This window comes from Oryctolagus cuniculus, chromosome 14, assembly GCF_051225735.1.
Source record: "Oryctolagus cuniculus isolate XC-2025 breed Fujian yellow rabbit chromosome 14, ASM5122573v1, whole genome shotgun sequence".
Lineage (NCBI taxonomy): Eukaryota > Metazoa > Chordata > Mammalia > Lagomorpha > Leporidae > Oryctolagus > Oryctolagus cuniculus.
In genome coordinates, this window is record NC_142880.1 from 57,655,537 (window position 1) to 57,671,044 (window position 15,508).

Consider the following 15,508-nt stretch of genomic DNA (forward strand, 5'->3'; position numbering starts at 1 on the left):
GAAGGTGAAAACACAGTGTTTTCCCATTTCCCTTTGGGGAAGTCAGGCGATGAGAGAAGCCCTGTTTCATTCTCAGGAGGCTGCCTGGGCTTCTCTAGGGTGAAAGAGGTTGGTTGGCCCCATAGATGGTACCTACCAAGGACAAAGCAATCTTGTGGCAAGGACCACATGTGCCAAGAGCAATAAAGATGCCACAATCAGGCATTGGGTAAGGAATGCCAACTGGGACAAAGGGTGAGAAGTAGGATGAAACTAGTCACCTGGATCCTAGTCCAAAGTCTCCAAAATGTCCCACTGATATAGACCACATGCATTCCTTTCCTTCATACACCCTGGTTCATCCTGAACTGGACCAAAGAGGAGGAGAAAGAAACCAGAAAGGCTAAGATATCTAAAAGAGTTATCTAAATAGACTGTATTATTGAATCAGGCAGGCTTTATTAGATTGCACTAAGTTATTGACTCAATATTCAACCTATTTTGTGTTTCTAATAGTCAATGGGATTAGGGCTTCAGGAATAGCTATAAAAAATATTAAAAAGCTGCATGTTCCCCTGCACATGTGAGTGCTGTGTGAGAAAATATGTGGCTGTGCAAGGGATGGAGTGCTTCTATTTTTGCTGACTTTACAGCTTTTATCACCCCAAGCACATACTCGTTGCCTCCTCTGATTTTCTCCCATGCTGAGGCTTGAAACCATGCCACGTGCTCATGGTTGCTAAATCATTTTTCTCCCATCAGTAATCTAAGCTTCCCCAAGTCTTTCTAATCCATCAAAGGGGTTTCACATTCCCTGATTCCATCTTGTTCAACTCGGGGGTTCAGTCTATGCTGTTCTCCAGTTTTTCACTTACCTTGTTGTTCCTAACTAATACTTAATGATAGTACTCAACTGTCCAATTTCTGCTTTTATTCTTTTTTTACATATATATGAGGCAGTATTTCCAAGTCTAAATTACAAGTTTGTAGAAGGCAATTATTAAATGTGGTTCATTCATTGCCTTATACAATTGTTCAAGCCAATAGTGTTTCTAAATGATCTTGGTTGACAGAGTCAAATTTTTTTAATATGAAACAATGTTTCTGTGAAATGGAACATTGTCCACTAGTTTCTGCAAGGTGATATTTTAAATATTTGAAAAAGATGATATTTGAAATATTTGAAAGGCTTAGTAAAACCTTGCAGATTCTTCACCATTAACAGATGACTTTGACTTCAAACCCAGTGTATTTATAATGGCCAATGAACTCAGTGGACTTATAGCTGGTCTGTTCTTATCAACAAGTCTGATGCAGTTTTATTGTTTAATTGAAGTTTAATTGGTTAATAAAGAAAACTATTCAGATCTGAAGCAGTAAATTCTATCATTCCCCCAGATTGTTCATATTGGACCATGTGTTTTGTAGTAATTGCTAAATTACCTGGCAACTTCAAGAATGTATATTGTACATTTGTTTGTACATAAAGAATATTAATTAATTAATATTAGTTAATTATATACAAGTTGTTTATGGTGTACATGATATCACTTTTTAAATATAACATGGAAAGATCAAGTCAATCCAACCAACCATCTCACTTCAATCATTTGATGTTATGACAAGAACATTTGAGACCCACCCTCTCAGCAACAATGAAATATACAGTACATAACAATTAACTATATTGACAATACTGGGTAAGCGATCTCAAAAACATAAAAATCAAACTTACTTCTCCTATAGTAAACTTGGTTATTATTTCTGTATTCCCCTCACCCTTCAACCTCTGGCAATGACTATTCTCTCTGTGTCTATGAGTCCAGGTGCCATTGACTCCACATATAAGTGAGAACATGGAGCAAATGTATGTGTTTGGCTTTTTTCACTTAGTGTAATGTTCTCTAATAACATTCACATTGTCACAAGTGACAGAACTGCTTCTTTTATTAACTGTTTATATATAACCATTTTTGTCCAATCATCCATTGATGGATACTTAAGTTGATTCCAATGAATTGGCTATTGTGTATAATGCTCCAATTAACATTCAAGCATCTGTTTGACATTTATTTCATACATTTTGGGTAAATATCTAGAAATGATGGGATTTCTGTATCATATGGTAATTCTAGGACTGTACTAATATATTCTTGATATACTGAAGTATGCTAAAGTCAAGTAAGAAAGGGAATGGAAGATACTAAGATGTATTGATTGTCTTCTATATGCCACAAACCTTTATTAATCACTGATACCTTGTCTAATGTAATCCTTACAACATTCATTCATCATTAACTACTGAGGATCTGTAGTGCATCAGCACTTAAGGTGCTCAGAATATAGAAGTGAATGGGAAGCTTTGCAGTTTAGTAGGGAAACATTTGTAAATCAAGTTATCAATTGGGACACACTGAGTGTAAATGACTTAAGAGAACTGCCTGGGAGACAAATATATCCTTGACTCCAGATTTAAGAAAATGGTCTTCCCTGGGGTTATGTATCAATTTGGATATCAATGGCAAATAGATGGTAGTTGAATCCATGAAAACATACAGATGATCTCACTGGGGTGTGTATATGAAATGAGAAAAGAGAGGGACCTAAGGAACAAGCTTAAAAGACACCAGGATTTCAGGAGCAGGTATACAAGGCATAGCTGGCCAAGTCAATTACAGGTTCTGTTTATTTGATTATTTACAGAGAGATCTACTTGTAAATTAAGCATTATTATTATTATTTCTATCACATGGATAAGGAAAATGAGATCTGGAGAGGTTAACTAAGTTCCTCCATGGTTATACAACTAGTAGATATCCTAAATTTATACCTATTTCTTTCAATTGTCCAAGTCTATGCTTCTGACCATTATTGTTTTACTGGTTAGAGCAGTGATTCTAAACTTGAACACTCACGGGAATTACCTGAAGGCTTCTTAGAACATAGATTGCTTAGCTGCCCACCTCCCTCCCCTACTGAGTTTCTGATTCTGGAGACAACTAGTTCTCAGGTGGCGCCCATGCTGCTGGTCCAGGGACCACACTTTTAGACCCACTGAGTTAAAGTAAAAGCAGAACTTCTGCAACAAAAATGAAAGAAAAATCTCAAAAACATAACTAAAGTATGATTTTTTTTAGATTTTTTTACAGGAGAGGTAGAGACATAGAGAGAAGGAGAGACAGACAGACAGATACCTCAATTAGCTGATTCAGTCCCCAAATGTGCACAATGGCCAGGGTTGGCCCAAGGCCATAGCCAGAGTCAGGAGCCAGAAGCCACAAAGTCAATACAGGTGTCCCACATGGAAGGCAAAACCCAATCACTTGATCCATGACTACTGCTTCCCAGGGTCTGCGCTGGCAGTAGCTGGGATCAAGAGGCAGAGCTTGGAATGGTACTGGGGTACTCTAATGTGGAACAGGAGCATCTTAAGGGCTAGGCTAAACACCCATTCCCAGATTTTATTTTTCATTACTATTACTATCTCACATTACAGGGTGGTCAAGTAGGAAGCTATTCTGAACCCAAGTTCCTTCCACTTGTGGCTTTGCCAGTGCCTCAGGTTACTGCCTCACTTACATGGTAGCCTATGGGAAAAAGGAAAAACAATGTCTAAAGTAAACAAATTCTGGCTAAGCCAGAGAACACTGAAGCTTCATGTTCACATACATTCCATCATGAAAACTTTATCACAATGCTGAACAGCCATGTGCCCAGCTGAACCACAAGTAGAAACCTGCCACAATATGCTGCCTTCAACCTGTGAAAATAATCAGCATAATGTACAAAATAATCATCAGGCACAAATTAGTTAACTCACAATAAATCATTAACAGTCAAATACAGCACAATAAAATAAGAAGTTGGTGAATAGAAGAGTCAAAAGAGAAATTAAAAACTTCTGGAAACAAATGAAGATGACAATATATCACATCAAAAATTATGGGATACAATAAAAGCAGTGTTAACAGGGATGTTTATAGCCATGGGTGCCTACATGAAGAAATTGGAAAGACAGCAAATAAATGATCTATCAATGCCTCGCAAGGACCTAGAAAAACAACAACAAATCAAACCCAAAATTAGTAAAAGGAAATAAATAAAATTAGAGAAGAAATAAACAAAATCAAAACAAAAATTACAAAAAATAAGTGACATGAAGAGCTGGTTTTTTGAAAAAAAATAAACAAAATTGATACACCATTCACACAACTAACCAAAAAAAGAGGGAGAAGATACAAATCAATAAAATCAGAGATGAAAAAGGAAATGTTAACAACAGATACCACATAAATAAAAATAATCATAAGGAATTACTACAAAGAGCTGCATGCCAACAAATTGGAAACCTGGAAGAAATGGATAGAAACCTAGACACATATAATCTACCAAAATTGAATCATAAAGACATAGAACACCTAAATAGACCAACAATGAAGACAGAAATTGAATCAGTAATATAATCTACCAAAATTGAATCATAAAGACATAGAACACCTAAATAGACCAACAATGAAGACAGAAATTGAATCAATAATAAATTGAAAATCCCAGGACCAGACAGCTTCACTGCTGAATTCTACCAGACATTTAAAGAACTAATTCCAATTCTTCTCAAGCTATTCAAAACAACTGAGAGGTAGGGAATCCTCCCAAACTCCTTCTATAATGCCCGCATCACCTTAATTCTTAAGCCAGAGAAAGATACAATAGAGAAAGAGAACTACATATTAATATCCCTGATGAACATAGTTGCAAAAATCCTCAACAAAATATTGGCTAATTGAATCTAACACATCAGCATTATCATTCACCCTGACCAAGTGGGAGTTATCCCTGGTATACATTCGCTAATCAATCAATGTAATATATCACATTAACAAACTGAAGAACAAAACCATATGGCTTTGTCAATATATGCAAAGAAAGCATTTGGTAAAATATAACATATTTTCATGATGAAAACTTTAAGCAAATTGGGTATAGAAGGAACATTCCTCAATACAATGAAGGCAATTTATGACAAACCCACGGTCAGCATCCTACTGAATGGGGAAAAGCTGGAAGCATCCCACCTAAGATCCAGAACCAGACAAGGATGCCCATTCTTGACATGGCTGTTTAATACAGTCCTGGAAGTTTTAGCCAGAGCTATTAGGCAAGAAAAAGAGATCAAAGGTATGCAAATTGGGAAGGAGGAAGTCAAATAATCCCTATTTGCAGATGGCAGGATTCTATATACAGGGGATCCAAAAGAATCCACAGAGAGACTATTAGAACTCATGAAAGAGTTTGCAAAAGTGTTAGGATATAGAATCAATATGAAAAATCAAAGCCTTTGTATATACAAACAATGTCATGGCTGAGAAAGAACTTTAAAAATCAGTCCCATTCAAAGCAGCAGAAGATGGCCCAAAACCTTGGGCCCTAGCACCCATGTGGGAGACCCAGAAGAAGCTCCTGGCTCCTGGCTTTAGATTGGCCCAGCTCTGGCCATTGCTACCATTTGGGGGGTGAGCCAGCAGATGGAAGACCTCTCTCTCTCTCTCTTCTTCTCCCTCTCCCTCTCTCTGTCTCTGCCTCACTGTAACTCTGCCTTTCAAATAAATAAATAAATATTTTTTTAAAAAATCAACCCCGTTCACAATAGCTCAAAAAAGAATTAAGTACCTTGAAATAAATTTAACCAAGTATATCAAAGATCTTTAAGATGAGAATTAAAAACCACTAAAGAAAGAAATAGAAGACATTAAAAAATGGAATAAATCTTCCATCTTCATGGTTTGGAAGACTCAACATTATCAAAATGTCCATACTACCAAAAGCAATTTACAAATTTAATGTGATCCCAATCAAAATATCAACATTCTTTGCAGATCTAGAAAAAAAAATGATGCTAAAATTCATATGGAAACACAAGAGACCCCAAATAGCTAAAGCAATCTTATACAATCTTATAAAACAAAACAAAGCTATAGGCACCATAAAACCTGATTTCAAGATATATTACAGGGCAGTTATGATCAAATCAGTCTGCTATTGACAAAAAAACTTATATACCAATGGAGCAGAATAGAAACTCCAGAAATTAATCCATGCATAAGTTGTAACCAACTTATCTTTGACAAAAGGAGCTAAAATCAATCTCTGGAGCCCGGACAATCTTTTTAACAAATGGTGATGGGAAAACTGGATCTCCACATGCAGAAGCATGAAACCAGGTTCCTACCTTACACCTTAAACAAAAATTCACTCAAAATGGATCAAAGACATAAATCTCTGACCCAGTACCATCAAATTATTAGAGAACATTGAGGAAACTCTGCAAGACACTGGCAGAGGCAAATATTTCTTGGAAAAGACCCAAGAAGTACAGGCAATCAAAGCCAAATTGACAAATGGGATTACATCAGGCTGAGAAGCTTCTGCACTACAAAAGAAACACTCAGCAAAGTGAAGAGGCAACCAACAGAATGGGAGAAAATATTTGCAAACTACACAACTGATAAAGGATTAACATCCAGAATCTATAAAGAGCTCAATAAATTCAATAACTATAAAACAAACAATCCAGTTAAGAAATGGGCAAGGGCTTGAACACGCATTTTTCAAGAGAGGAAATTCAGATGGCCAAAAGACACTTAAGAAAATCAAGATCACTAGCCACAGGGAAATGCAAATCAAAACCACAAGGAGGTTTCATCTCACTCCAGTTAGAATGGCTTTCATGCAGATAAATGATAAATGCTGGTCAGGATGTGGGGGAAAAGGTACCCTGGTCCACTGTTGGTGGGAATGTAAATTGATGCATCTGCTGTGGAAGACAATATAAAGATACCTCAGAAATCTGAATATAGACCTACCATATGATCTAGCCAACCCACTACTGGGAATTTACCCAAACCAAAATGAATAAGCGTATGAAGGAGTGATCTGTATCCCCATGCTCATTGTGCAATTCACAATAGGTAAGATTTGGAATAAACCCAGATGTCCATCGACTGTTGACTGGATAAAGAAATCATGGTGGGGCTGGCACTGTGGCGTAGCAGGTTAAGCTGCCACCTGCAGTGCCGGCATCCCATATGGGTGCCAGTTCAGGACCCGGCTGCTCCACTTCTGATCCAGCTCTCTGCTATGGCCTGGGAAAGCAGCAGAAGAGGGCCCAAGTCCTTGGGCCCAAGCACCCATGTGGGAGCCCCAGAAGAAGCTCCTGGCTCCTGGCTTTGGATTGGCGCAGCTCTGCCCAATACAGCCAATTGGGGAGTGAACCAGCAGATGGAAGACCTCTCTCTCTGTCTCTCCTTCGCTCTCTGTGTAACTCTGACTTTCAAATAAATAAATAAATCTTCAAAAAAATCATGGTATATATACCCTATGGGGTACTACTCAGCTGTAAAAAAAAAATGAAATCCTGTCTTGCAACAAGATGGACACATCTGGAAATCATTACACTCAGTGAACTAAGCCAGTCCCAAAAAGACAAATATCATATGTTTTCCCTGATCCAAGGTAACTATATAGAGTATCTGAAATGTAATGTATTGGAGTGAAATAGACATTTTGAGATTCAATTATTGTTTATAGCCCTTGTCTCTTCCATTGAGAAAGAGTTTTTTGTGTGTTTTTTGTTTTGTTTTGTTTTCTCTTCATACTATTTGTTGAACTCTTTTACTTAGAGTAGGGTTAATTATATGATCATTCAGTTTACTGAAAATAGATCTTTTTAATAATTAAGAGTGGGAACTGGGTGGGGAAAGGATTGGCATGTAGGGGGGTGGGGGGAAGCGTCACTATGTTCCTAAATCTGTATATATGAAATATATATATATATATATTTATAACAAATAAAATTTTAACAAAACAAAAAAGGGCAGTCAGAAATTTTATTAAAAGATATCATCATTTACCTAATCCTGTAATCTCTAAAATAGAACTAACTTCTAATCCCATCGAGGATTACAGCCAGAGGTCCATTTCTTACTGACATAAATACCCAACATGCTCCCTCCATCTTCACACTAAGTGAGTTTGTTACCATTGTGTATGCATGCATCATACAGATAGATATGTTTGCATATATATGCAAACTATCTGTAATATATATACACTAAATTCAGTTAAGCCTCAATTTGGCATAACTTGATCACAGTTATATTTTCCTAACAAAATAATATTCATCTGATTTAACACAAAGCTGTCCACCCACTTTCACAACTTTGTTTACTGCACTGCCACACAGCATCTTTTCCCCACAACTCTTCTCTGATTTCCCTGTGACATATTAGATTCACAACCATGACATTTCTTAAAGTCCACATTACATTGGTAGTATACTCTGCAAATATATTAACTTTAATTCCATTATTCGTTTTGGCCAAGCATCACGAACTGTTGTGGGGAACAGCATCCCCAGCTAGGTTTATTCCAAGTTCTTGTCTACCGTGAGAAAAGAATTCAAACCAGAGCCATAGATAGAGGTATTGGGAAGAAAGATTTTCTGAAGGAATGGAAAACATTCAGATGTAAATGTGGGGAGCTAGGAGTAGAGGGAGGGTAGGGGGTAGTGCCCTAATTGAATATTCAAGGGAGGCAGAGTTTGTGCAGGACTTTAATACATGTGGAGATCTCCAGGAAGGTGTCATTGCTTCCCATGTCCATACTGCTTCCCTAAGCCCCGTCAGGCTGTACATACGTTGCCTGTGTGTGCTATTTAGGGTAGTTTTCATTTAGACTAATGGTCCCTGAGCCAGATAGTGACTTGGTGAGTAGTAATAGGACAGCATTAGCTGGCTTCATAGACCACTAAAAGTCTGTAAAATTGGTGTTGTACCAGGTGCGTGTACCAGGTAGAAGGATGCTTTGTCCCCAGGAAGCCACAGCACCCAGCAGGCAAAGATGCTGCTGCCACTAGCTGCTGCCCTCCATTGGGCAGTGTCTGCAATCACACATGCATGTGTTTATTCACCAATGCTGAATCTTTTATTTAAAAAAAAAAAAAAAGCTATCATAGGAAGAAAACAGGGACTAAGAGCTCCTTCTGGCACAAAATTCTTCAGGTACAGGAGTAGAAAAACAAAAACAAACAAAAAAAAGTAAAAACCCTGTGAGCCACAGGTGATAGGCTGACTTTCTGAGCAAAGTGCTTAATTTCTACTTGATAGTGAATCGTTAGAAGTGAACCAGATGATTAAACTTAATGGAACAGTCACATTAAACTGAAATTAGCAAAAGCGTGCCTCGGGCAGCCGCCAACCTTTTATTTGTTGTTGTTTAACTTCTGTCTTTTACAGTGGCCATGACGAATGACATCACAAAAGGAAAAAATCCAATTAAAATCTAAGTGCTCAATAAACCCCTAATGTCTGGTTGTCATCATTACTTTCACGGGCACTGGTGTCTTATGTTTCCTCTTTTCCCCAAGAATAAAGAAAAGAGCCGGCCCCAGGGGGATTCGTGGGAAGACAAGGGGATTTGGGGGAAAAATTCAAAGAGACACATGGTGGTTTCTGCCCTGTGCACTGTCAGACCCAGAAAATGTACTCTGCGGGGAGCAGGGGGAGAGCAGGTTAAACTATTTTAGTATCAGACAGTGCCTGAGTGGAGCAATGCATTTTCCCACTAGTTTTCAAATATTGATAAATCAGAATCGTGATCTTCAACACAGTCGCTGTTTACACTCTTTTGGCACCTGCTCTGTGCTTTTCTGTCATCTTGGGTGTTTGTTCTATAAGTCATCCAAATGGTCTCTGCTGACAGCTAAAAATAAGTTTCTGATTACTTTTACCTGAATAAATCTTGTGACCAGATGTGGTATTCACCTACTAAGTGTGCAACAATTACATATTGAAAGTGATGAAAGAACCAGCCAAGGAGAGTCTATAATCTAGTGCAATGCAGAATATAATAAATCACCTGTAAAGACAGCACTTGCCACCAGGTAGACGAATACTGGCTTTGGATAACAGATTTTACCTTCGAGATATCATGTGTATGTAAAATTAGGTTTTCAAAGTCCTCAGAACAAAGTTCTCAAAGTCAAAACGAGCAACAACAGGCAGATGATGAACCAAGAGCTAATGACAGTAGCCATATCTTTAATTTGGAAAATGCTTATGATTTATAAAACACAATGTGCTTTTATTGCATGTTTACATGGTGATTAACGTAGTATTTGTCCATGGTCTCTAATTAGATCTTGACAACAGCCTTGTAGCTCTTATTATCTTTGTATGGATCCTGACTCACGGAGGTTAATTGACTCTGCTGTGGCCTTGCACTTGGTGAGTAACAGAGAAAGAACATGACCAGTAGGACTGGGTTGCGGTGCCCCCTGCACCATGCCAGGCTGCTGGCCATGGCTGCCCGGAAGCAACAAACTGAAGGACAGTGACATCAGTTGTTTTACTCATGAGCTAATGAAATAGCTTTTTAAGAGTGCTCTTCAGTCATTAGAATTTGACAAGGGAGACTTAAACTTTCCCTGGTGGCTCTTTGCGTGTCATCATGGTTTCCAAAGCGTATCGCATCACACAAATCATGGCGTGCTCTTGTTTTACGCTTCTTACTGCATTGGTCTCACTTCTAAGCAATTTCCTCTCCATTCACATTTATCTTCCATTTTTTCTGCCAAATTACTTTCAAGACTTCTAACAGTATGAATAATAGTCTGTTTCCCAAACTTGGCAATTAACTAGCTGTAGCTGGGTGGCACTGGGCACAATTCCTCTATCACCAAACACCAGGAATGGCACCAACTCACTGCAACATCTCTACTTGTCTTCATATTCTAATCCTCTGGCCTCTTCACATGAACTGTGATTTTCAATAACATGACATGAGCTGGAGTCTCAGGTTTTTCAACTCTATAAGGATGGATTAAATTAGCTCATGTTTTCCAAAGTGTATTTCTTGGAAAACTAGAGATTGCAGATATCAAGGTAGATCACACCCAGAAAGGATTCTTTAAATAAGAAAGTTGTAGAAAGCTATGTTAAACAAAGTCAAGTATAGTTTCAAACTGCTGGCACTCACAGCCTTTTTAATATATGAACTGTGACTCCAAGAAAGAGGCAGGATATGAAGCATTTTCAAACGTATTGGCTCACAGAACTCTCCTCAGCATTCTGTACAAATGACATTCCAGAAAATACACTTTTAGAAAGACTGGGTTAGATAATCATGCGAGCCCCCTTTCCCTGTTGAGTCTCGGTAGTTATTTTCAGAGGGGTTTGGGTGGCAGGGCAGCGCCTACTTGAATTTCAAAAAGGGTGGAGTCTGGGTGGGGCTTGAGTACTGCTTGCTTCTGTGCGCCTTTCTGTGTGTCTCCCGGAGCACACAGGGAGTCATCTCTAGGTAGGTGTCATGGTGTCTTAGGCATGACGGGAAGTGAGGCATGATGGGGAATGGGTGTGCCAAGCCTAAAGTCAAGCTGGACATAGAAGGAGGTGAGGTTTGGGGAGCACAAAACGTGGGTGCTGGCGGTTCCTCAGTTCCGCTCTGCTTACTGGCTACATACCTACCCGCATCATTTGCAGATACTACGCTGAGCATTTCATGCAGTACTATGCAAGGGACACAGAGCCGGTTTACCTGCTGCTGTGATACAACTCACTTGCTGTTCGGGTGGAGCTGAAACAAGTTAAATTAACTTGTCTGCTGTCACTGATATCAGACTTGTACTTTTGAGTGGTCCTCCTCAATAAAAAGCACATTTTGAAAACTTCTGAATAGATTATAGATAACAGATGATCTGAAAACCTGTAAGATAGTGTCTGAGTTTCTACTGGGTAGGAAAAGGGAAATTAAGGCACCAAGAACTCAATGCTGTGAAAATAACCTTTAATGTAGAAAATATGGACTTCTTGTCCAAGTTACTATCATCATCTTCCTCTTCCCTGGGATCCTAGTATTCATTTATTTCAATCCTTCATCCAGACCCATTTCACTGACAGAAAAAAAAAATGGGTTAATCATCAGAGCTTCTATTCATTTCCTGCAAAAGCAGGGAAGTCATTACCTCATAAGGTGACCATTTCCATTTTAGGATGGTTCTTACTATTAGAAGATCCTTTCCTATCTCATGCTGCAATCTGAATGTTAAATATTATTGTTCCAAGTGGCCTTGAGGATAATCTGGTCAGTTGGCTTTTGAGGCATTGTCTGTAAAAGCACTTACAATGTTTTTCAAATGTTTTGAGTTGAATTTCATAAATGAATAAACATCACATCTTCCCAGAAAAAGGATTATAATCTCTATCACTAAAGACCCAAGGAGATTTCCTACATTCCCTAAATTCACCAAGATTGTGAAGTGTAAAAGAAGAGTGTATCCAGATCTCTCTGATACTGAAATTGAAGTCCTTTTGCAATAGTATATCACTTATATAATATGTTTGCGTATATACAAGTAAGGAGGAGAGTATATTAGTAAAATCTAAAAGCTGTAACAAAAACAGTTCTATTAGGGGTAGGCATTATGGCACAGCAGGTTAAGCCACCACTTAGGATGCCCATATACCATAGCAGAGTGCCCAGAATTGAGTCCCACCTCCAATTCCCATCCAGTTTCCTGCTCATGCACACCCTCCTGCTAATGCACATCAGGTGATGGCTCAAGTACCTGGGTCCTCGCCAACCATGTGGAAGACCCAGAGGGAGATCCTGGCTCCTGGATTAGGGCTATTGTGGACAGATGGAAGATTCTCCCACCACCACCCTGTCAAATAAATAAAAATAGTTTCATTCCTACCAGGCTAATATATCCTTGGTCATGTTGCTATTGCTGTAATCTTTAATCTTTTGTATCTCAAAATAAAAAGAATTACTTAATTTTCCCCCAAATTCTATTCTGGTCCTGAAACATTTGAATATTATAAAGAAATGTGTTCATAAATGAAGGGTATTTGCAACAGAGGGTTATGTAAATAGGAAAACAATGGGGGAAAAAACAATGGCTTACAAAGGATTGAATGAAAGTTAGCATGTATGGTAAAGACAAAAGCAGTTTTAGGATCACATGCTTGACTTTTACTTTCTTTAATTTTTTTTTCTACACTAGTTACATTCAGACCAGGATAGAGGAGATGGATCACTTAAATATATCCTTTCAGGAGATGGAGCAGGAGATCTCTTCATTATCAATGAAAACACAGGCGACATACAGGCCACCAAGAGGCTGGACAGGGAAGAAAAACCCGTTTACATCCTTCGCGCTCAAGCTATCAACAGAAAGACTGGGAGGCCCGTGGAGCCCGAGTCTGAATTCATCATCAAGATCCATGACATCAATGACAATGAACCAATTTTCACCAAGGAGGTTTACACGGCCACTGTCCCTGAAATGTCTGATGTCGGTGAGTGAAACGTGATTTCAAACAAAAACTGGTCTTCTTCACATAACCCCTAAGTAAAGAATCCTAAGGATCAAACTTAAGGAGTTGAAAGAGTTTCAATGCTAAATTCCAAAGGTACCGTATTTCAAACAACCTACGGGTGTCCTTTATTAAGTGCACCATACGTCCTAATATTAGTTCTATCTCATTTTGTTACTTTTTTAACACAACAGCATTTTCTCTAATGATGCAGGTATGAAAAACAGCAGGTGATGTTGAAGCCTGTTTAAAGTATTTTCTCTCACACCCTAAATCTTTGTTTTTTGCAATATGAGACAGAGGCCCTCTCTGCTTCTCTCATTTTTCCCTCACTGGTATGAGGCTCAAAGTGAGTACCTCCTCACTGGAAAAACACAAGAATGCATTTGCAGTCCAGTCTAAACAGTGATGGGGGTCAGATGCTGTGGCATAGAGGTTAGGCTGCTGCTTGAGACATCCACATCCCGTATTGGAGTACCTGGAATAGAATAATACTTCCACTTCACGTCCAGCTTCCTGCTAATGCACCTGGGAGGCAGCAAATGAACTTGAGTTGTTGCTGCCCAGGTGAGAGATCTAGATGGAATTACTGGCTTCTGGCTTTAGCTTCACCTTTTCCTGGCTGTTGTGGGCATTTGAGGAGTGAACAAGTTCATGGAAGATCTCTCTCCCTATCTATCGATCTATCTATCTATCTATCTATCTATTTATCTATCTTTCAAATAAATAAATAATCTCAACTTTTTAAAAAATAAAAAGAGTAGTTATGGTGACTTTAATTAACTGTATATTTGAGAAACAGACTAAAAAAACCTTTTTGTAAGAATCCATAAACAATACGTAGGTGGAAAGTGAAACATTGTCATGCCATTAATATGCCAAGTTAATATTTCACATACAAATCTGCTATGAATTTTAAATTTTGTGCATAGATTTAAGTTAGAAGGTAGACAGGATTTAAAATAGGAGAAACAACCCTACAATCCTATTAACATCACTCTTAGCCACATGAAAATACTTCATAGGAGGCTGTAACAAATTCTAAACTACTTACATAAAAGAACTTGTGTATTTGTATTTTCACTCCATCAAAGTCAACAGGACTTAAATTACACATCTACGACTCTGTCATTCAGATACCAGCTCACAGATGCAAGACTTGGAAAATACCCAACCCATGGAAATGACTGTAAAACATCTAAATTTTTATCATGAAGAAACTGCTATTTTCATGACTGGAAACCACTACATTTTGTTAGAAAAATAAAAGCCATTTATCAAACAAAGGGGGGAGGGTGAAATTTCTTAAAGAAGAAAATTTATTAGGAAAAAATATTTTTTTCTCTTACTTAAAAGGCTAGTGTGGCCATTAGCACTGCCCAGGGAAACTGTTAACAGATGAGCAGATTGTGCACTGTACAACTCTAGGGCTACTATTCACTTTTGAAGTCATTATAGGATTAATTATGGGTGGCAGATATTTGGGGAAAACTGGCAGTAACATCTTGAGGAAGAAGAACCCTTTTCCAATGTGCACTAAGACATGGTGATGTTAATATTCATCATCATCATAAATTAGCATGTCACTGTTATTATATTTGTAGGCATCTTAAAGAAATTACCTAAAAGCAGTAGGACAGCACCAGGAGAGTAAAAATGGACTTTGGTATCAAACAGACCTAAATGTGAAACGCACCCTACTCATACCAAGCTATGTAGCCTTGGGCAAATTACTTGGCTTCTCAGATCCTTGAGTCTTTGATCCTCCAGTTCTGTATCTATGAAAAATAGAAAACAAACGCCCAGCTGTAGGGGCTACCATGAGGAATAGATGAGAAAATAGGTGCAGAGCTCTAGTACAGTATCTGCAACTAATAGGCACTTAAAATGTCTACAGAATCATATTCCAAAGCAATCCAACTTTATATTAATGTCAAATGAACGTGGGTGTTGCTGACTTCTATTGGCTCTCCATATGATAATCTCACTCTCCCTACCTCCCTTGATAAATTACAAGAGCAGGTGCTCTGTCTTATGCATCAATCAGCATGACACATCCCCAGTACCTAACACTGACATAGTACAATCTATTTGTTTAATGAATGAAATTGATTAAGTAATCTAAAAACAATGTAAAATTTTCAATATTCCCTAGA

At 38.2% G+C, this 15,508-nt stretch overlaps 1 protein-coding gene across 5 annotated transcripts in view; it reads left to right on the plus strand.

Annotated features, from left to right (window-relative positions):
* The window catches only part of CDH6 (cadherin 6), a 144,120-nt gene that overhangs the window by 95,609 nt on the left and 33,003 nt on the right, over positions 1 to 15,508 (plus strand). For 4 of the 5 annotated variants that reach the window (XM_008262090.5, XM_051853546.3, XM_051853547.3 and 1 more), the window contains exon 3: positions 13,040 to 13,334. In XM_008262090.5, coding sequence (XP_008260312.1) covers positions 13,040 to 13,334 — 295 coding nt within the window. The remainder of the gene's footprint in view (positions 1 to 13,039; positions 13,335 to 15,508) is intronic. The other variant, XM_089312654.1, reaches the window with a different exon arrangement.